The following is a 20,774-nucleotide window of genomic DNA, read 5'->3' as shown; positions in this document are numbered from 1 at the left end:
TGAAGCCGTGCCCCCTGCACCTGCCTTAGCGCCTCTACTTTTCATTGAGTTGTACCGTATTACTACCTCGAAACATTGGCCAGTGGGCCTCTCTATATGCTAACTGTAGCAAGTAAGCTGGTTACTGTTCTCAGTAAATAATGGGGCAATTTCGATCAGATTGTGACGAAACCCACAGGCCAATCTTTCGAGGTAATACGGTATTACAGCTCGTTGTAGAATAACGGGATAGGTATTTAAACTGATTTCCTTGTTAATAATGCCTAGGCTACTCTAGCTATGATTCTATAATAATATCTATAATATTGTGGTAATATGGTAGTGGGTCGATATTCTCAAAGACCCATCTTCTCCCTCAGAAGCTTCTTCACTGCCGCTGCCTTGATGCCCAGGCCGCGGGAGCTGCCATTTTGGGGCCTCCCAGAGTTGAGCAGCAAGGCCACGGCCATGTCGCAAGCTGCTACGGCCCCGCGCCCCAGGTGCCCCTCGATCTCATGTAGCATGTCAAGCAGCATGCGCACCGCTGTATGAATCTGCTGCAGACTTAGGGCCACGTCTGTACAGGGGAGTTCACCTAGCCGAAGCTTGGTGCTTACGCCGCCGGCGATAGGGCTAATAACGCCCGTGGTTGTCCCAAGATGGCAAGGATCGCCGGTAGGCATCCGGTGTAGGTGCTTCTGAAAGTGGCCCAGTACGACGCCGTAGATTCGTACCAGCCAAATGTAGCCGCACATGATGAGCAGCATGGTCGGCGTGTCTGCCGTAGTGCAGCCCGCCGTCCTCTCGCTGTTGTCCTCGTCGCTGCTGCCGCTCTCCTCCAACCCACCACTGATGCAGACGGTGCTGCTGAGGATGGACCCTGTGATGGCGCTGAACTGCTGCGAGAGCTCGAGAATGGTGCCAACTGGGTAGTCGTGCACGCTGTGGGTGCTGTCCGTGTGCCACGGGCCCTCCTCCAGCCTCCGCAGCTGCTGCTGGATCTCGGATACCAGAGCCGTGAGTCGCTGGCTGGTCGTGACAGCGTTACTACTCCTGCTGATACTACTGGCCGAGGTATTGATCGCGGCGATGTCGTCAGTCGGCCATCTCGCCGCGGCTGTCGGGGGTGGTAAATGGGACCATGGTGCGAGGTCTGATCGACCCATTTCGAACGTGCTCCCCTCGTCCAAGGCAAACCCTGACTGCTCCAGCCAGTCGTAACCAGCCATGTCCATGTCGCTGTCACGCTCGGGCATGGTGGAGGCGAAGCCGTACAGCTCCACAGCCGAGCCATCCCAGGAGGTATTGAGAGCATCGCACGAGCTGGGCTCGAGCTCTGGAGCTGCCGACGGCATGGGTTCAGAGACTATGAGCACTTCCAGCTCCGTGTCTGGAGTCGCAGCCAGACAGCCGGATGGCGCTGTTATTGGCGATACTGACGAGCATGAGGATGATGACGATGCTGCTGTCAACCCGGAGGTTGATGGCGAGGGAACGGGCCGCTGGGGGCTTAAGGGAGGTGGCTGTGTGGGCGGGCTTCGCCGGCGCGTCGCTGTCCGGTCGACGCGTATGCTTGTGCGCTTCGAAGGCGTCCGTCGCCCAAACACGCAAGATACTCTGGCCCGCATGCACCGCTGGCAAGCTTTTGCTCCGGCCGATACAGAACATTTAAGCTTCTGGACGCGACAGCGGTCGCACGACATGCGCAGAGATAGAGGCGAGCTGTCACTGCAGCGCATGTCGACTTTAGGTAGCATTTGGGGAGATGCCGTAGCAGCAGTGGATGGGTCACGAACTCTGATCATTGCTGTAAAGGCGCCCACGAGGTTCCATTACTCGTACCATGGCCGTCGGCAGGCAATGGTTCCTATATAGACTCTTGGCAAGATTGCGTGCCATGATTGCAATTAATACCCTTACTTAGAGAATATGTCAGTTATATTGAATATCAGCCGTTTGATCCTCCTTTTGGCTACTGCACTCATACTATATACACATAACAGAGAGAGACTTGCCTAATTAGAATACCGCTGCGCTATGTATTACACCGTAATCCGTAAACCTCTTGAAACGACTTACATGCCACAAGGTTCTCAAATATTAGCTTACTACAAGCCCCATTTTTATTTTAATAAGTGGATTATGTTACTGTACTTTATTTAATATATAATTTAATAGAGAAAGTTAGTAGATTTACATAAATTAACATTTATATTTTATTTTCTAAGTAATAAAATATAAAAAATAAAAACAATAATTAAAGTTTTAGTTTTATATTAATTATATTATATAAAATATATTTTTTAAAATAATAAATTTTATATTAATTATTAGTTTATAAGACTTTTTTTATATAAATTTGTGTATATAGTAATATATATATTAACTTATGCAGTGAAGTGGGGCGAGTACTAAGCTAATATTTGAGATCCTTGCGGCATGTGCCTTGGTAGTCTAGCAAGCCTACATGACATGCATTTTTCCCAGGATTTGATAGGTTTGGTCTAGGCGTTGCAACTCTGACCAGAGTGGCGAACAGCTTTTCTTACTCGAGACTTGTTACTACTGTATACCCTCATAAAACTGGACTGTGGGCCCTTCTTTATAAAATATCATGCTAACTGACTTCAGTAGCTTATCGACTGATTATAGTAAATAGTAGAGAGATTTCCACCAATACCCACAGTCCAATTTTTCAAGGGAATACGGTATGTGTGGGCGAAAGTAGTTAACAGTGTATAGGTACCAACAAGGGTGCTTTGAACAGGGGCCCTGAGATACCTTATGCCCTCATGCAATACGCCTAATATTATATCAGCCGTCTGACCTGATTAACTTCTTGTTGGACGTCGTATGCAAAGGTGGATAGGCCCGCAAGTATCTTCTATCTCCCTGCTTATTACTCCCAGGGCTTATTTATTAAATACTTTTTATAAGTGCCTCTTATCTTATACTTTTTACTTTATTAAATATATATTTAATACTTCTTATTATTAATATAAAATTTTATAATTATTTTATTATTATTACTACTAGTATATATAAAAATAGAAATTACTTATATAAAATATTATTAAATTTTATAATAATTTTTTTTATAAAAGTAAATATTATAAAAAATATTAATTATAATAATTTAAATTAAAAAAAATAATAAAAATTATTTTTTATAATTACATTTATTATAAATAATTATATATTTTTTACTAGTATAATATATAATTAATTTAAATTTATAATATATTTTTTAAATTAAATTTTTATATTATTTTATATTAATATTTTTTTTATAAAAAATATAATAAATAATTTATTAAATTAAATTAGCTAGTTAATTTAATATTAAATATATTATATTAAAATATTAAAAATATATACTTTTTATATTTATATATTAATTTTATATTTTTTAATTTTTTAATATTTTTATAATTAAGTTTTTTATAATAATAAAAGCTAATATTATATAAAATTAATATTATAATATTAAATTAATATATTAACTTAATTTAATAAACTTTTATAATAAGTTTTTTTAATAAAAATAAAAACCATGGGTAAATAACTATTCTAAGCAAGGTATTTTAAATAAAATATAAAAATATAAAAAATATTTTCTTAGATAATAAAAATAATATATATTATTTAAGTAAAATAATACCTAGAGGCTGCAGTAGCTATATTCTAATATAAATAAGCTAGTATCAGCTAAATTAAATAATTTTATAATATATTTTTACTTAATAATTTTAATAATAATAAATATAATAAGCTAGGTTTCCGCGGAGGTATTTATATAAGTATAAGCTAATTTAAAAATATATTTCTTTTTTATTAATAAACTAATAAATATTATATATAATTATTAAATTTTATTTAATATTAAAAATATAAGTATTTAATTTTTTATATTTAAATAATATTTTATTAAATTTCTAGAATTAAATAAAACTTAAATTAAAAAAATATTAATTTATTATACTTATTATAATTTATTATAATATTACACTAGTAAATTAAAAAAAAAAATATTATTAATTATAATCTTGTAAAAATTACCTAGGTCTCTGTGTTTAAAAATAAGCCGGGTAATAAATAAGCAGGCTAGTAAATAAACTGGCGAATAAACTAGCAAATAGGCTAGCAAATAGGGGGGTAAATAGGCGGGTAAATAGGCGGGCGAGGTATAAAGAAGCCTGGTTTCTTTACAGCTAGACCAGGGCAAAAGTACTCTAAGATAAAAGTATTAGGTTTTTTTACCTTATTTTTAATTAAACTACTATAATACTTGCTTTCTTATCCTACTCTCCTGTTAGCATATAAATAGTTTATTAACTTAGCTAATACAAATATAAAAAGCTTAAAAAATAAAAATATTATAAAATATAAAATAACTAAGCTTATTTTACAAGAGATCCTGGAAAAAGAATTTTTTTTAGTAAATTATATATAATATATTTTTTAAAGTTAAAAAGTTATAAAAAATTTTAAAAAAAAGAAATAAGCTTATATACCCCTAGGCTATAAAAATAGTTATAAAAATTAAGTAATAATAAATACTTAAGTAAATAATTATTATTTTAGAAACTTTTTAAGACTAAGTACTATAGTATACTAAGTAAATAAAAGAAATAAGTAACAAGCGGGTAGCCTAGCAGGCAAATAAGCAGTTAAACAAGTGCTAGAATACAGCTTTTTTCCTGCATATTACAATAAACAATTCAGAGCAACTAGGCTTTTTTAGGTATAGCAGCAATCGCTTGAATGAGCAGCACTTTTCTTTGTAATCAGGTTTATCGATTTATATAAGCTGATGCGGCATTTTCCTTTGTTAATACAAGGCTCTTTGTAACCTTAATTTGTAAGCTCTAGTAACAAGTTAATAAGAGGTAAGTAAAATATTGAAAAGAGAAGGTTTTTTAGAGCTAGACTAGGATGTAGTACTCCACCGATTTCAACTGCCAAAGACAGTTATAACCTAGTCCACTATAACAGTTAAGTCTCTTTGGTTCTGTTATAGTAATTGCTATAATTGCGGTTGTTGACCTAATCTTTTACCTTATTTAGCTTAATAGTATAACAGATATTATAAATATCTTTATACTAGAACTTTAATTTCTAATTTTACTCTAAGTACTTATAAATAAAATATATCTCTATTTATTCATTAATTCTAGCAATCTTATTCCAATCTTATATATACCCATGTTATCCCGCATCGAGGCGCGGTATATGACTCGATAAAAAGCGGAGCCGCTAAGGCGGCGGGGGTACGGCTCGATACGAAAATCCCCCCCTACCATGTTATTCCATATCTAGTCGCAGTACCTCCGTAAAAAATAAGCAGATACCCCATCTGCTGTAGATAATAGGGATCTGCAGGTCCTGCCGGGTTTGCCGAGTCGGGCCTCTCGGAAGCAAACCCGGGGTTGCAGTAACGGAGCAGTCAACGGAGCAATCGACGGCGCAGTCGACGGAGCAAATTGAGAGAAGTTCGGAATGCTATTGCTCAAGCCGTGGGGCATAACTAGCAAGGCGCGTACAACCACGTGTTGACCCCTCCTTCGCTGGCAACCGACTTCCAACCCTGCCAGAAGGCTGAGCTAGCAAAATCATTAGCGGGCGCCAGTCAGAGCGAGGGTTGGGAACATGCACGTTTGCAGCTGTTCTGTTGGTGGGGATCTGGTGGTGGCATTGTGCTGAAAGGTAGCATACCGCTTGACGTAATTCTGCAAAATGGCCTCGAGGGCATCCGCCATACTGGAGTTGCACCTTGGACATATCCACGATCACAACACGTTCAACTCTGGTCGTTTTTCTTGCTGGCAAGCCGAGAGTGCACTCCCGCCTCTTTTCCATTCACATGTCCTTGGTCGTCTTCATCGGTGGTGGTACTATGCTTCTGGCTAGTGATTGATCTCACCATAAGCAACCCACCTTGGCTGCTTCGCCACCGGTAGGTGTATGGGCGGCGCCTTCTTGTTGTTTCGAATAACTTTGGATGAGACGGAGATAGATCGTAAGTTGCGAGAAACAGAGTGTGAGACGCGAGAGTACGACACGGAGAAATGAAGTTGGGGGGTTGTATTTTATAGGCTCATGGCTGGTGAAGAGTCTCTGTTGGATTGGGGTCAGCTGTACTCGTCTGTGGGTGTGCAATACTACCACGCCAATATTGAATTGCCGCCATTAGCCACACCAATAGAACGGTGCGACCAGCTTCACCAGCTTCACCCGCTTCACCCGCTTCACCCGTCGTGAGCTGAGAACCCATAGAAGATCTAAGAACCTGGACCCAGCAGACAAGCTCTGGTCACATCTACCGAAACTCCCGGCCCGATTCTGCACCTGTTGATAGAGATGCCATGTATTTTGCGTTGAAATAATGGAAACCATAGCGGTCAGGAGACCTTTCAATGTTTATCTAACGGCAAAGGTCTAAATCTCTGGAATCCGGTTTCAAGCTACCTAGAAGGTGATAGACCTCGGTTTAGAGGGCTAGCTGGCTTTGAAATTCACGACCCAAGAGACGATATGAACATCATTTTGCCCATAAATAAGCCGAATAAAACCTTTTATCCCTTCATTAAAGTATCGAAACTGAGGCTAGCGGGTACGGCGCATTAATTAATCCGTTGGCACTTATCTACTGGAGGAAGCGGTGTAAGAGCTGGACTACTTTACTGTTCTTATTTAATTACTTTTTGGAGATCTTTTTGTTATGAGTAGTGGCACTGGTATTATGTGCCATGACTCCTTTTTATGATTCCACCTGCCTGCACAGGTTACGGTGCTAATACAATTTATACAAGATTGCCCACTTTGAGGTCTGTGACTCTGCATGAATTATACACGAATACGTAGCCTTGTGGCAAGATATGTTCTCGGGTATTTTTAGAAATGCCTGTGCGTCCGTTTTTTATAGTGTATAAGTAAGTGTCCTGGTGGACTGACAGATGCTTATAGGCATGTTGAACTAAGCCATCTATTATAGTTAAGGTGAGTTAAGATGAGTGATTGCTGAGAATGCCTGCCTGAATAGGGCTAAAGATGAAGTTGACTGCGCTGGTATTGGTGATTTATATTTGCGAAATATTGGGAGAGGTATGGACCTCTAGGAGGTTTTGCTATATAGAGGGAAGAATTTTACAGGGGCTGCTTGTATCTTGTTGTTGAGTACTTGAAAGCAAGTGGGCCTTGGTTGTAGCTGAAGAAAGCCGTATCTGAATATTATAATGCACTCTTTTTGATAGCTATCCCCTAACATGCCTAACATTGAAGCAGGGATGATGGGAGAAACAGACAACATGCGGACTGCCTACTTTTGTTTTTGGTGATGATTAAAACTACAAGGAGCGGCCTGAAATACTGGCTAGCAGATGTTAACAAGTTAAGGGTATAATATAGTAAATTAGATCCTGATCTGCAATAAACTCTTCTTACTATAATTTGATATTAATATATGCGACCGAAAGAAGCAACTGGAAGAAGTAGATGTACTGTGAGTGCTGTAATAGTATTAAGATATTTAAACCATTTTGCTCCGAGGGAGCTTATATCTCTCCCTTGCCCGTTCCTACTTGCATCAAGTCTCTACCGTATTTATTTCTTTGGTTTTTAGGTAGCTGCTACCTTCCAGCCAAAATTACCGCTTTGAGACAACTCTTCGTCCCTCGTCATCAGTCACTACCAATTCCTGCGAGGTAATAAACCACTCAAACAGTCCGGCACGTTTTGCCATACCAACCCAGTGCAACGCCGGGACGGTTGGCAGCTTCAGCACAGCCTCATTCTCGGGTTTCCTGAACAACTCTTCCGCATGTGCCGAAGTAACGTCGGTTCGAAGGGCCGCTGTGCCAGGGTAGTTGATGAAGCGCAACGCGTTCTCTTCTGACTCCTCGTGACCTGCGGTGACGGCGGCAGCTACAGCGGCAGCTACGTCGTCGACCGGCGCGACGTGAAATGTGCCGCCGAGTTTGGCAAAGTCGGGTCGCACACCGAGACGTAGCGAGTTAACAAGATAGCCGCGAACCAGGGCGTCTTCGGCCGGCGTAAGCTTGTCGGCCGGGGCGTGATCGACGGCCGGAGCCGGTGTGGGTCGATGCGCGGTCACACGCAGACCGGTCCGGCGCGCCGCATCGGCGAGGTACCGCTCGGCAACCCACTTGGACGAGACATAGCCGTGGGCAGGGTCCGGCCTTGGCAGGCCACTGTTGTCACCGTCGGCCTCATAATCCGCCAGGGCGCCTGAGCTCAGGACGTGCAGCGTGGCGCCAGTGTGGAGGGCTAGCTTCGCGAGCGCCTTGGCAGAGTTCACGTTGACGGCCTTGAGAGCACCGTAGCCGTCCCAGAAATTGCGGTCGGCGGCCATGTGAAGGATAATATCGATCTCTGCCAGCTCGGCGGCGTTATCAACAGGCAAAGACGGCAGCTCGGCTGCCACCACGCGTATTTTGCTCGAGAGACCGGGGAAGAGGTTTGTCATGTTCCTACCCTCGGCAGGCCGAGCTAGAACCAAGATCTGCGCGACGCGCTCATCAGCTGCTAAATGAGGGATCACGTTCTTTCCCAGAGATCCCGTTGCGCCGGTGACCAGGACGCGGATTCCAGGACCGACGCTGTTTGAATCGCCTGTCCGCTGCACCGCCGCTGGGATATCATCCAACAAGTCCAGCGCAATCTCCTTGTCCCAATCAGGGGCAGACCCTTGGCTCTCCAGCAGTGTCGCCATGCTGCCAAGCTCGGGTGCGTTCATGAGCATGCCTAGGCGCGGTGCGTCACCAAACATGCGTTTAATGACAGATTGCAGTTTGACCAGCAGCAACGAGTTGCCGCCGACGCGGAAGAAGTCGGACTGCGGCGACAGCGGCTCGGCCGCCAACGACAGCTCCGGGAGCACGTCAGCCCAGAGGTCGGCAAGGCGGCGCTCGGCGGGTGTGAAGTTCTTCTGCTGCTCTTGTTGTTCTATGCTGGACGTCTTGATCTCTGGGAGAGGGAGGGCCTGCACGGCCTTGCGGTCGACCTTGCCGTGGGCAGTAAGGGGAACCTCGTCAACAGGTATGATGATAGCTGGGACCATGTAGTTTGGGAGGGAGTTAGACAGTCGCGTGCGGAGCTGGTTGATTGTCTTGGCAACTTGCGTCTCGCTCATATCCTTATTCTCGATCACCACATGCGCAACAAGGAGTCCATCATGGTCGCCCTCGCCAGCACGCTGCGTCACCACGGCGTGGGCCAGCGTGCCGGCAGCTTCCCTCATGATAATTCCCTCAATCTCTGCCAGCTCGATGCGGAACCCGCGGACCTTGACCTGGGCGTCGCCGGCGACGCGGCCTTCGATGGCGATATAGCCGCGGGTGTCAAGCCGCCCATAGTCGCCAGTATAGTACATGCGACCCCAGCCAGTGGCCTTTTTATCCTGGGGTGCGAACGGGTCCGCGTGGAACTGCTTCGCTGTCACGTCCGGCCTACCAAGGTATTCATTCTGGCCAACGCCGGCGCCGCCGATGACTATCTCTCCCGGCACACCGATCGGCACGGGTCGCGACTCCTCGTCCATAATGTAGATGGCGTAGTTGGGCAGAATGCGGCCCGGGACGGGAACGGTCAGGTTAGGATCGTGTACATCGGCAACGCCCTTCATGGTAGACACAGTCGCCTCAGTAGGCCCGTAGGTGGTATAGAAGCGCAGGTTCGGCAGCACACGGCTCAGGTTGCGGAACGAGTCCAGGAGGCTCTGGGGCGAGCGTTCACCGCCAAACCAGGCAGAAGTCCAGGCCGTGCAACGGCGCAGACCATCTGGCGCAAAGCGGAACCACATGCTGTACTCGGAAGGCGTTGCTACGGTCATGGTCACGCCGTGCTCGGCCATCAGACGTGTCAGCTCAGCCGGGTCGCCGCGGGCGTCGGCGGGAGCGACAAGAAGGCAGCCGCCGGTAGCGATGGCGGAAAAGATCTGTTTCAACGAGCCATCAGAGGTGAAGGCAAACTGCTGGAGCACGACGCGGCCAAGGGTGGCAATGTCCCACTCTCGCACGAAGCCCTCAACCATGGTGCGGATGCTGGCATGCTTGACGGCGATGCCCTTGGGTTCGCCGGTCGAGCCGCTGGTGAAGATGATGTAGGCAGTGCGGTCCTGAAGGGCTGCCGTTGCGATTCTCTCCGTGCGCCCATGAGCCGTGGCGGGGAGATCGGATACATTGATGACAGCTACCCCGTCTTCATCCCCAACGCCGATGTCCGGCGTGCGTGCTACCGTCTCACTGTCGGACAGGATGACAGCCGGCTGCGCCGTTTTGACGTAGCTCTTCAGGCGCGGGATGGAGACTTTCAGATCCAATGGCAGATAGACGGCACCAACACGAAGGATAGCAATCATGGAGGCAATCCAGTCGGCGGATGGAGTCTGGAACACGCCAACTACGGACTGTTCGTGGCTTTGATCAGGCAGCTTCTCAAGAAGGGTATGCGCAATACTTTCGACCCGCTCATCCAATGCCGCATAGGTATATACACGGCCAAAGCCATCTTTAACAGCGACGCTATCGGGGTGCTGGGCGATGACCTGGTCGAGACGGTGGGCGATGGTGGCGGGCCATTCGAGTGGCATGTCAGTGCCTATGTATCCAAGAAAGTTAGCCAGATAGTCAGCAGCTTGGGGGAAAGGAAGGAAGAGGGGGGGAGAGACGAAAAATACATACCCTTGCCGAGTTCCAACGCCTTCTTCACATCAGCCTTGTCCCACTTGTCCACCTTCGATATGTCGCCGCCCTGCTTCACAACCTCTCTCAAGACATTAACATAGCTTCGCAGGAACAAGTTCGTGGCCTCCTTGCTGTACAGAGCTCCTTGCATATGCAAAGCCATCAAGGCACCCTCGCCGTCATCGACAATCTCCAGTGCGATGTCGTATGGGCCTCTCGCCGCATGCCACTGGTGCTCGCCGACCCTACATCCAGCCCAGGGCATCTCCGCTTGCTCTTTGGTAAAGAGTTTATAGTCCATCAGCACTTGGAATACAGGCGGGTATGCGTTAGAGCGCGGTGCAGCTAGCTCATCCAGCAGCAAATCGAAGGGTAGGGCCGAGTGTTCGAGCGCACTGTACACGTTCTTGCGTGTCTCTTCGACAGCCTGCCCGAACGTCTGGGTGCCGGGGTTACGATCGAACACCAGGGGGAGCACGTTCAAGAAATTCCCGATGCTACCCATGAACTTGCTGTCGAGCCGGTTGGCGTCGGCGACACCTATGACAAGCTTGTCCGTTGTCTCAGCGGGCAGTAGCCGGAACAGAAGTGCCTGTAGAATGGTCAAGTAGCCATGGAACGATGTGGCTTTGCTGCTCCGCGTGAGCTGCTTCAACTTGGCGACTGTCTGGGCGTCGAGACGGATCCGGGCGATGTTGATCTTGTAATCCTGGAGCGGCTGGCGAACTTGAGAGCGAGCAAAGGAGAGCAGCTCGATAGGACGTGTGAGGTCTACAGCTTGGAGCGTACGGCGGAAGTAATCGATGGCTGGCTGGAGCTTGCCGGTTCTGTACGCGAGGAGCTGCTGCTCGCCGAAGGAACGGGCCTGTGAGGCGTCAGGCAGCGGCGCCAACGGTCGGCCGCGGTTGCTGTAGACTTGATTGATGTCGAGCATCAGCATGTTCATGCTGTGGCCGTCCATCGAGATGTGGTGTGTTCCCATGAGCAGGTAATGCCGTGTGTCAGAGAGCGAGAGCAGTCGTAGTCGAAGCTGCCCCCAATCGCCGAGATCCCATTTGTGGTCACGCATGGCGTCGAGCTCCTCAGCCGCCTGGGCCTCTGACTCGATCGTGGCCGTCTCCAGACGCACAAAGGCTTTCGACAGGATACCCTGCATGGGCGTCCTGCTGTCGTCGTTAGACCAGAAGAAACGCGTGCGCAGGGCCTCGTGCCTCTGCGCTACCAACTCGACGGCCTTGGCGAGATCGTCGATGCGGATGCGGCCTGTGAGCTTAAATTGGTAGGCAATGTTGAACGTCGTGGAGTCGTCGATGTAGTGGCTCAGGAACCAGAAGCGCTTCTGCCCGAACGTCATAGGCTCGGTGTGTTCTGCCAGCTTGATGGAGGCGATGATCTTTTCGCGCCTCGCTTCTTCAAGCTGTCTCTCCAGTGACTGGACTGTAGGTTTCTTATGCTCGGCATTGTCTCCCAGGTCCAGAGGCTTCTCCAGAGGCGTGTCAAGCGGCGACCGGGGCGTCGAGATGGCCGGCGGACTACTTGACTCCGAAGAATTATACGACGTCTCCGTCGATGGCTTGGTGGACGGGAAAGACGCCGTAGCAGGAGCATGAGGAGCAGTAGGGGCAGCAACGATAGCAACAGGAGGATTGCCGCTGTCACTGCCCACCTTTTCCAAGTCCAGGATCTCGGCGGGGATGCCGTTCATCGCATCATTAAGTATAGACTCGACCGTCGACCCAGCGCCCAGAATCTTGAGCACAGGAAGGTCGATGCTGAACTCCTGGAGGAACCAGGTGCGGACCTCAACCGCCATGATGGAGTCCACTCCCTGTTCTACGAGCGTCACCATCTCGTTCACGCTCTCGCCTTGAGGGATCATCAGGATGCGCTTCAACCGCTCGACAAAGGCTTCTCCGATGATAGTCTTTGCCTCGGCAGCGGACTTGGCAGCAGCAAGACGGGCGCGCGGACGCTCCGTCTTGCCAGTGCTACCACCACGCCCGCCCTGGACGGCAGCGGCGTCGTGTAGCAGGAGATGGCTGAAGCAGGGGTTGGCGAGCAATGTGGCGCCGTCGCGGAAGGGCGACACGCCAGTGCACACCTCGGACCCGCCCTTCTGACCTGGCCGGCCGGCGAGGATGCCCTCGGCGAAGAGCCCGAGGAAGTCCTGCTCAGAAACGTTGCGGTAGCCTATGCGCGTGAAGTGATCCTTGTCCAGGTGATTGGCGTGCTCGAAATAGCCCAGGCCCTGGATGGAGCTGATGGCAATATCGGAGCCGGCGACGCCACGCACGTTGCGCCTCTGGGCTGCGAGCGCGGCCATGAACTGGTTGGCCATGATATAGGCCGACTGGCCCGTGTTACCAACGACGTTGGCCAGCGAGGTAAATAGGATGAAGAAGTCGAGCGGCGTGTCATAAAAGAACTCGTCTAGGACGACGGAGCCTTCAATCTTGGGCGGCGCCGTCCGCTGTAGCGACTCGAATTTCATGTCGTCAAATAGGGCGTCGTCGATCATCATGGCGCCGTTGGCGACGCCGATGATGGGCGGTAGCTCGGCGCGGATCTCGTCAAGAGCCTCGCCAAGAGCCTCGCGCCGTGTCACATCAATCGACATAACCTTGATAGTCGCTCCCTCAGCCGCGCACGAATCGATAAACCGCTGGCTCACCTTGGGCCGCCGGCTAGAGAGGACCAGGTTCCGCGCCCCATGGGCTACCATCCAAGTGCACAGCGACTGGCCTAGCTCGCCAGTCAGGCCGACAAGGAGGTAGGTGCCATCAGCGCGGAAGATGATGCCATGGTCGATGGGCCGTACAAGAGCTCGCACCGATGAAGTCGTGACCCAGTCGACGACGCTGAGCTTGGTGTGCACGGCAGGCGAGGAGGCGACATCCTGGAGTGCCAATACGGGAACCTGCTCGTTTGTCGATGACGATCCTAGCTGCCCTCGGGTTGCCACACCCTTCCAGGCCTCCTTGAGCGCTCGGCCGACCTGCTCCACGTCGTCGTCGTCGTCGTCTGAGTGGGGAGACAGGCCAGGCTGCGTACGCAGGAAGTCAGCTGCCTTAGCCTTGGCTGTGTGTGGCGGGAGAGATCGGACCAAAAGGTCAGAACAGGCAGACGCAGGCTCGGGAGACAGGTCGATCAAGAGTGAGACATTGCGCGGCAAAAGTGTACGCACCAGCCGCATAGGGAGCTTCTCATGGACGAAAATGTATGGCGAGGAATTATTGACATCTGTGTGGTTCTTCGTCGCTGTTGTAAAGACAACTTGCACGTCCTCTCTGGCTGCCTCCTTGTCCAGGGCGTCCTTTAGGAGCTGGTCGGCCTCATGCACCAGCACAGTTCCGGAGCGTGGTGCGGTGGCGAGGATGGTCTGCGCAAGGAGATATGCGGCAACACCGCCAAGAGAGGTGCTAGTATTCCCATTCTTGCTCGCCGGCAGAGGCACCGTCCACTCGGTGGGCACACGTGCTCGGGACTCGACAGCAGTCTCGGCCAGCGCGAGGAGCCGCTGACCTGTCTCAGCCTCGGTGCCGACAAACAAGGTGAAGTAGCCAACCTCCCGGATCTTGAGAACCTGCAGCAGCGACTGCTCGACTCGGAGTGTGACGGTATTGCCCATAGTTCGAGGTGTGGGCAGCACACGTAGCGGCGACACGGTGGCAAGCTCGAATGACATCCCGTCAGCCGCTGGCTCGAGCACCATCGTCGTCTCGCGCGGATCGAATTCATCATACACAGCGCGGCGGTAGGTGTTGTACCGGTTGTTGGCCTCTGTGTAAGGGAGCAGTCGCGGGATGAACAATTGGCCGTTGACGTAGTGGTACTCGGGCTCGATGGTCCAGAGGACATTGGCTTCCTCCGCCTTCTTGAAGCGTGCACCCAACTCAAGGCGCAGCAGGGCATCGGCCAGAACCTCCGACGTTGCTTCCGTGGCGGCGTCGAAGTCGAGCAGCTGCAGAGTGATAGTAGGATATTCGTGGCGGAGAACACGGGATACTCCGAGGATGATGGACGAGTACGGACGCTCAGCGCGGGCCTCACGTGTGACCCAGAGGATGCTATGGCCGTTCCGCCAGAGCGTCTTTAAACCCTCAATCTTGGGCTCGGTTCGGGTCTCAAGGAGCTGCTCCTCCAGCTCGGTCAGGCATAGAACAGAGCTCCCGGAGGCCAGGTCGTACCCGCTGAGTTCCTCGATAGACACAAGAAACGTGACGGCTGCGTAGCGCGGGCTAATCAGGGCACTTACACCCTTGGCCAGCTGGGCAATGACTTCTGTGCGCCCGCCTACAATAACCAGCTGGCCGGTACCCTGGGTCGGAGCAGGAGCGGCTAGGGGAGCACGCAGACTATTAACACGGTCATCGACGGCCTGGCTGGCAAAGACGGAGAACCATTGCAGCTTGTTATTGCTGCTGGTGGAAAAGGGGGTGTTCGTGTCGATGCCACTGAAGCCGTGTCGGCGTGTTAGTGAATCCCAACGATCCAGTGGCAGAGACGGCCCGTTGCTGCCGGCCCACCACCCGGGTAGACCGCCGAGAATGGTGCTTAGGCTCAGGGAGTCGTTGCTGTTAATTTCCAACGCGACTAGATAGCCGCCAGGCCTCAGGAGCTTCCTCACATTAGCAAGCGTCTCGTCTAGGTCGCCGGCGGTATGCAGGGTCGCCGACGCCAGCACGACATCGTATGAGCCTTCCTCTAGCCCCTGCTCCGCTGGCGGCTGGTTAATGTCGTATGTCGTGAACGCCAAGCGATCGGCGAAGTCGCGGAAACGGTCCTGGACGCCCTCCAAGGACTCAGCCGAGACGTCAGTGTAAGTGTAAGAGGAGAAGGCGTCGCCAAGGGCGGGCAGGATCGAGGCGGTCGAGCCGCCGCAAGTTCCCGCTCCAATCTCGAGGATATGCATGCGCGGGAACCGGTGGGCGATCTGGGCGGCAACGCGGGCGTACCACGCGTTCGCATTCTCTTGCCCCGGCTGCGCCGTCAGCTGCTGGTAGAATCGGTTCAGCAGCTCGTCCCTGGCTAGGTGCTCCAGGATGCTACCACCGCTGCGGATCTCATCACCCAGATGGTTGCCCGCAACCTCCAACAGCCGCATGTAGTCGTGCTTGTTGTGCTTAGCGACGAGAGAGTTGATAAAAGCTGCCGAGTCCTTGAGCGCCTCACGCGGCACGTAGGGGTGATCCCCTCGCGACACAGCTTCTACAGTGCGAGCAGCAAAGTCCAGCAGGTGCTGGTGATGGCCCAGGGCATCGGCCTTCTCCCACTCCGTCATGGTCTCGTGGAGGCGGCGTAGGTAGAAAAAGCCCACACGCTCGGCAGCCAGCAAGGCTGTGTCGTTTTCGGACGATAACACGCCGTTCCAGTCGCTCTCTTCTCCGTCTTCGCCCTTCATGGCCACATTGGCGTCAGGGGCAGCCAGGCGGTAGTCGTAACGGGTATAGATAACAGTGTCGTCGCGAGGTGTTGGCGCCGCAAACGGCTGGAGCTCAACTGACTCAAACTGCACAAACGGGTGCGCTTGCGCTGACCCGCCAGAGTATACGTCAATATCGACCATCATATGGCCCTCAGGCGTCGCACGAGTGGACGTCTGGTACTGTAGGGTGCGGTCACGAGCCGCACTGACGTTGCAGAAGTATGGGTTTATAACTACGGAGCGGATAGTCGTTGGCACGCAGAGAGTAAAGAGACGGTTGTCGTGCGGGTGGCTGTAGGCGGCGAAGCCTGTCTGGATGGCCGAGTCGAGCCAGCCCGGGTGGACCAAGAGCTTATCCTCCCAGCCGTCGCCAGACTCGTCCTCGATCTCGCCCATGGCCCAACCCATCTTGCGGTGGATCGCCCGCACACCTGTGAACGGCGAGCCGTAGGTATAACCCAACTTGGTGAACTGCGAGTACAGGCGCTCGGGCTCCGCCTCCACCAAGTTGATCTCATCATGGCGGACTGCAGGCAGCGTGTCTGACCCGGCTTCGTAGAAGGCGGCCGTGATAGTAGCGCTGAAGTTGAGGGTCAATGGTGTGCCGCTGTCGAACGGTAGGCCAGAGTGGCAGGTAATGCGGCCGGAGAGCTCGTCGTCGGTGAACCGAACCACGCCCAGTGTCACCTTGGTTTCCATGCCGGAATTCTCGTCATCAAACGAGAGAGCGCGGCCGATGACGGCGTTATCAATGGTGATGAGCCCGAGCTTGCGGCCGGCAGCAGCAGCGGCGACGGCTTCTACGGCCAAGGAGATAAAGCCCATCGCGGGGAAGACACTCTGGCCCTGTAATGCGTGGCCCTGGAGCCAGCTGTTCTCGGAAGGGCGTAGGACATTGCGCCATGAGACCTCGTCGGCCGTCTCCGTCTCAACCAACCGTCGCCCCAAGAGAGGGTGTGGCAGCGCGTGCAGGTGTCGATGGGCGCCCGAGAAGCGGGTGAGCGAATAGAAAGAACGGGAGTGGTCAAAGGGATAGGTCGGGAGGTTGGTCACGGCCTGCTTCGGCAACGACGCAGCACCAGAAATCAGCGTCTCAAACTCGTCGAAGTTAACCGACAAGGCACCCAGGTGCGTCCAAATGGACCCGACAGCCGATGCCAGAGCTTCTACGTCGTCCTTTTTCCGGGCTAGCAGTCCCGCATAGGGTATTCGGTGCCCGGTTGCATGCTCTATCGTATCGAGGGCCGGACCCTTGAGCGCGGGATGGGGACCGTACTCGATGGCCAAGTCCATCGGCCCGGCTTCAGTGACTGCCTGCGATATGGCCGGCTCGAACAAGACGGCGTTGGCCATATTGTCGACCCAGTACTGGGAAGACTGGACGTCCTCTTTAGTCATGACACGACCGCCCTCGACGACGCTTGAAAACCACAGTGTACCGTTGCCCTCCTCCACGGCATAGCCGGCCCTTGCAAGGCCAGCGATATAAGGCTCCGCACACGGTTGCATGTGGGCAGAGTGGTATGCCGTGTCGACTTGTAACCGGCGCGCGAACTTGCCTTCGTCCTTGAAGATGTCGACTGCCTCGTCGATGGCATCTTCGTCGCCTGATAGAGTGATGCTGGTCAGAGAGTTGCGTGCGGCGACCTGGATCCCTCCAATAAGTTCGCAGAGCTCTTTAGCATCTTCGAACGAAGTACCGACGGCCATCATAGCGCCAGGGCCTCCAGCGCGGGCCAGCTTGGCGTAGAGGCCACGATAGTGGGCGACGCGGATCGCAGTGGTGGCCGACAGGAAGCCGGCGGCATACGCAGCGCCGATCTCGCCGGATGAGTGACCTACGACGGCACGCAACTGGATGCCCGCGGCCCTGAGCAGGTCCACGAGTACGATCTGTACGGCTGTACATAGCGGCTGAGATATGGTTGCTTCGGAAAGCCGGGAGGACTTGGGGTTGGCAAGGAGTTGCCCGCTCAGCGTCCAGTCGGGCCGGTCGCCATCGGGGAGCGTGGCCAGGGCTCGCTGAAGCTCGGCAATACGCTGGGCAGCAAATGGTGACTCCTCGATGAGCCGTGCTCCCATTCGTGGCCACTGGGCGCCCTGGCCAGTGAACACGCCGAGAATGGAGGGCTTGGACACGTCGAAATAACGGGTAGTCAGGTCGTTATCGCCGGCGTTGGCGTCGGCGAGCAGCTCATCAATCCTCTTGATGGTCTCGTTAATGTTAGCGGCAAAGATAGGCTTGCGGAAAGGGAGCGTCGACCGGCGTGTTTGTAGTGTGTAAGCCAAGTCGCGCATGTTGGTGTCCGGGTTCTCCTGGAGGTAGGTCCGTAGGTCATCGAGGGTGGCGCGGATGGTAGACGAGGAAGCAGCCGAGATGGTGAGTGGAGTAAATGCTGGCACGGCAGCAGCAGCGGCAGCAGCCTTCTTGTTCGCTGCTTGAGGCTCATAGTACTCGAGAATGGCGTGTGCATTGGTGCCACCGAACCCTGCCACGGCATAAGCCTGTCAGTTCCATGACAACTCTCAACTAGCTTTCAGCTTCTATTAATCTTGGACTCACCGAAACTGTTGACACTAACTCGGCGCGGCTGGCCGGGAAGCGTACTCGGCCAGGGCGTGGCGGAGGTAGGAATCTTGAGATTATCGTAGAACGGGGCGACTTTGTCACTTAGCCTCTTGAAATGAAGATTAGGGGGGATTATGCCATGCTGCATGGCCATGACAGAGCCGATCAAGCTGGCAAGACCAGCGGCACCCTCGGTGTGTCTGTGCGAGCCAGAAGGCCAAAGTGTCAGTACATGGTGGGACGGACAGAGACAGTCTCCGAGGCAAAGAGTCGCTTAGGACGTACCCGACAACGGTCTTGATAGAGCCCACATATAGCGTATCAGTCGGCTTGCCATGCTCGAACAAGGATCGCGCGATGGCTTCCGATTCCTGCGGGTCACCGGCTTGCGTGCCAGTGCCGTGCGCGTGAAAGAACTGGGGACGATCTTTCGGATCGTTAATGTCAAGCCCGGCACGGGCATACGTATCCCGGATGAGCTGTGCCTGGGCGATGCTACTGGGCATCGTCATACCTGCCGTCTTACCGTCCTGATTTACTGTGATTATCGAGGTGTATTTAGTGTTGCGCTCAAGTATATTGACAATGAATGCAGTATAGAAAAAGAAGCATGGTAATAGGGGAGAACTTACCAGCTGTCCCGCGAATTACGCAGTCGATGTGGTCGCCGTCTCTTAGTGCCGCACTAAGTGGCTTCATCACAACGGCCGCAATGCCCTCACCGCGAGCATAGCCGTCAGCTGCAGCATCCCACATCTTGCTGGTGCCCGTGGGTGACAGCATGCGAAGGCTGCTCTCTTTGATAAACATACCTATGGTGGAAAAGTCCAGCCGTGTCAGCATTACCAGTTCCGCCTGTCGAGAATAGCATTGTCCGTAGCGATGCTGCCAGAAACTCACCAGGAGCCACGATCAGGTTGGCGCCGGCCGCAATGGCGATCGGGCATTCGCCATTTCGCAGGGCTGTCACACCCTGGTGGACTGCCACCAACGAGGACGAGCAGGCCGTGTCAATAGTCATGCTAGGTCCGTGCCAGTCGAAGAAGTAGGAGACCCGATTTGAGATGATGGCACGACTGTCGCCCGTGGCAGCATATGTCGGGGCCAGGTCCCAGTCCCGGTTAACGAGCTGAGCCCAGTCGTCACACATCATGCCGACATACACGGCTGTATTAGATCCCCGAAGACTTTCAATGGTTTGGCCACCGGCGCACCTATAGATAGGGGGCCAAACGGGTCAGCTAGGACAAGAAACACAACAAGACAAACAACTTACAGAGAGTCGTAAACAGTCTCCATGACTAGGCGCTGCTGTGGGTCGATGGCCTCGGCCTCGGCTGGTTGGATGTTGAAGAAGGTGTTGTCAAACCGGGTCACATCTTCTTCGATGAAATATGCGTTTGGCGCATTCGTGGCGCCGTGTTGGGAGCCATTGGCGTGGAAGAATCCGGTCGTATCGAAACGGTCAGCCGGAACACGCTTCGAGAGATCGCGTGGCGACTGGATCAAGTCCCATAGCTTCGAGGGTGAGTCTGAGCCGCCTGGGAAGCGGCATGCCATGCCAATGATGGCAATAGGCTCCTGCTCTGGCACTGCCATTTTGGGTTTGTACGGTGTACGGTGCCTCAGTTGCACGGTGCCTCAGTTGCGTACTGTCTACGGCAGGATGGGAGGGATGAAGCACCTGGGGAAGTGGTGAGAGGTCGAGGCTAAACCAGAGTCAAGTGAAAAGCCTTTGAGTGTTGAAGCTTTCTTGTCCTTAAGTGTTGAAGAAACGTGCCTCGACACTGGGCTGCAAGGATCACGGAAGCACTAACATTCGATGCTAGCTCTGACAAGTTGTTTGTCCAATCTTGGATTGGTTGGAGGGTTAGAGATATGACTGCGAGAGAATAACTAGAGCTGGGGATGTTGATATGTTGGCAACTCCAGTACGACCACTTAAAGTTAGTGATTAGATTCTGCCGGACATATTGAATCTCTTGGTCTGTGCGTCATCTTCTTCTAAAGGCTGTCAGACGAGACTTTTGGCAGCGATCTCGGTGCTTCCCCCGTAAGCAAAATGGGCCGAGTGGAGGGGCCTCGACTTGTATTCGGA

At 51.7% G+C, this 20,774-nt stretch overlaps 2 protein-coding genes across 2 annotated transcripts; both read right to left on the bottom strand.

The window, feature by feature from the left end:
- Nucleotides 1–229: 229 nt before the first annotated feature.
- Nucleotides 230–2,139, bottom strand: GGI43DRAFT_401804 (Zn(II)2Cys6 transcription factor domain-containing protein). The gene has a single exon (XM_083205626.1). The coding sequence runs from the start codon at nt 1,782–1,784 to the stop codon at nt 336–338; it is 1,449 nt and encodes a 482-aa protein (XP_083062386.1). The 5' UTR covers nt 1,785–2,139; the 3' UTR covers nt 230–335.
- Nucleotides 2,140–7,456: 5,317 nt separating this feature from the next.
- GGI43DRAFT_338191 (uncharacterized protein) lies at nt 7,457–20,680 on the bottom strand. The gene is made up of 7 exons (XM_083202088.1): nt 19,953–20,680; nt 19,577–19,890; nt 19,309–19,488; nt 18,962–19,214; nt 18,671–18,876; nt 10,680–18,596; nt 7,457–10,596 (listed from the first exon to the last, which is right to left on the bottom strand). Exons 1-7 carry the CDS (start codon nt 20,273–20,275, stop codon nt 7,625–7,627), a joined length of 12,165 nt encoding a protein of 4,054 aa, XP_083062385.1. The 5' UTR covers nt 20,276–20,680; the 3' UTR covers nt 7,457–7,624.
- Between the last annotated feature and the right edge of the window lie 94 nt (nt 20,681–20,774).

The sequence above is a fragment of the Trichoderma evansii genome (genome assembly GCF_050947405.1).
Source record: "Trichoderma evansii strain SZMC 28006 chromosome Unknown GGI43scaffold_6, whole genome shotgun sequence".
Taxonomy (NCBI): domain Eukaryota; kingdom Fungi; phylum Ascomycota; class Sordariomycetes; order Hypocreales; family Hypocreaceae; genus Trichoderma; species Trichoderma evansii.
The sequence above is the reverse complement of the archived record's forward strand: the minus strand, read 5'-3'. Positions and strand labels throughout refer to the sequence as shown.